At 40.3% G+C, this 2,033-nt stretch overlaps 1 protein-coding gene across 1 annotated transcript; it reads right to left on the bottom strand.

The window, feature by feature from the left end:
• Nucleotides 1–4: 4 nt before the first annotated feature.
• Nucleotides 5–642, bottom strand: LOC103584556 (olfactory receptor 52A1-like; the record flags this gene model as incomplete). The annotated part of the gene is made up of 2 exons (XM_008565511.1): nucleotides 312–642; nucleotides 5–177 (listed from the first exon to the last, which is right to left on the bottom strand). Coding segments are annotated over exons 1-2 (504 nt in total), but the record flags the coding sequence as incomplete, so codon positions are not given.
• Nucleotides 643–2,033: the final 1,391 nt, after the last annotated feature.

Raw genomic sequence — 2,033 nt, forward strand, 5'->3', positions numbered from 1 at the left:
GTTGCAGTCGTTTGAGTAGAATAGGTAAAACCCCAACAAGCACTGTTGCCCGGCATGCCACCATCAGCACCACCCAAACTAGAAAGAAAGGTGTGAGGATGGATGTGTGTCTCAAAGGATCACAGATGGCAACGTAGCGGTCAAAGGCCATGGCCAACAGGGTACCAGATTCCACACCTTGCAAGGCATGGATGAAATCAGCACCACCCAAACTAGAAAGAAAGGTGTGAGGATGGATGTGTGTCTCAAAGGATCACAGATGGCAATGTAGCGGTCAAAGGCCATGGCCAACAGGGTACCAGATTCCACACCTTGCAAGGCATGGATGAAGAAGAGTTGGGTGAGGCAAGCATCAAAAGCCATGGAGGAAGCACCAAACCAGAAGATGGCCAACATCTTTGGAGCAATAGCTACACAGAGACCTAGGTCAGTGGCTGCCAGCACTGCCAAAAAGATGTACATGGGTTGGTGTAGACTGCGTTCTGTACTGATAATAATTAACAAGAAGATGTTCCCCAACAGAGCCACCAGGCACACACCAAGGAAGGGAAACCCAATCCAAAACTGCACATGCTCTAGTCCAGGAATTCCAATCAGGGTCACTGTCTGTGGATTCAGATACGACATGTTGCTGGATCCCATGAGGCTGGTAAATCCCGTAGTCACCACTGATTCTGATACCTATTCAGAGAAAAATTAGGGATGGTAAGGAAAAGTGGGACTCTCCTCATATTTTCTCTCAGAATTTGAAAAGCATGGATGGAAATATAATCATGTGGCTTTGAATTTTGGGGTATCAATTTAGGTCAGTATCAGAATAGAGCTCTGAGATCTTTTGAATATCTTCTCCCAAAGCCAATGTAAGTATTTGTGAATGAGGAACATGATCCAGTATTTATCACATAGAAATCATAGAAATGGAAACTGATTCTATAAGCATTGATTCTGCTAGTCTTCAGAGTCTTCTCAGATGGTGTCACAGACGCCAACATTACTTTTTTTGTCCCTATCTATCTCCAAACTACAGACACATTTCAGAATTGTGGAATATACCTGTGACACTTGAAGTCATAGTACAGAGCCCTGTCCAATTAGCTCAAAGCTCGGACTCATCAGATGGTGGCAGTCTCTCCCAGTACTTCTAATCTCTCTGGTTTAGGGAATAAAATACTTCTACTCACATTTTAGGAACTTACCCTCAGATGGGCAAGTGAGGAGGTATGCTGTTTCACATAGTTGAATTACTTCTGTGCAGGCCAATTATCCAGGTTCCTGGAAGCAATATGTAGGAGTTATTCTTTTATCAATAGTGGCTGAGCATGTTTGATTCACTGAATTAATTCTGGTCCATGAGTCTTCAAAGTGGTCGTGTAAGCAGAATGGCATAGAAGCTGATGTAAGTACTCACAGATCTTAAAGACGGAAAGTTGTGAAGACAGATAAGAGGTCAATGGAATGAAAAGGGACCATAAATTTGCATAGGATGCAGGCCACAAAATCTGGCCTATTGTATAACTCCTGTACCTTAAAGATTCTGATGATATTAATTTGTCTGGAAATGGAAAAGGGCAGTCCACTTCTGTTTACAACAGAGGTCAACCTAATTTAGTTGTCTTTTTTCATTTTACTATTACCAGTTGGAGGTGAAAATAATTTCTAACACCTTTGAGTATATGGACCCGATTCACACCCACGCTGGACTTCTGATCTTTTTTATAACTTGCCTTCTCTCTTTCTTTGCCAAACCACTAACTGAAGCTTAAAGCAACCTTATATAAATTCTCATTTTTTATTTTTTTATTAGCCATTCCAAAAGCTTAGCAATATACAAAAGTTTTATCACATCTTGCTTATGATTTTGTCACAGCCAAATACGTAGACTAAATGAGATTCTATATATTTTTCTTTGAAAGGAAAATAGAGAGGTTACTTCTGTAAAATTATAGAGGAAATAGAATGTTTCACAGATAGAAGGAATACACATGTGTATATAACTAGGAATGTCCCCAACATAATAAAATATAAAATGTTTT

This window comes from Galeopterus variegatus, unplaced genomic scaffold (genome assembly GCF_000696425.1).
Source record: "Galeopterus variegatus unplaced genomic scaffold, G_variegatus-3.0.2 Scaffold64124, whole genome shotgun sequence".
NCBI lineage: Eukaryota > Metazoa > Chordata > Mammalia > Dermoptera > Cynocephalidae > Galeopterus > Galeopterus variegatus.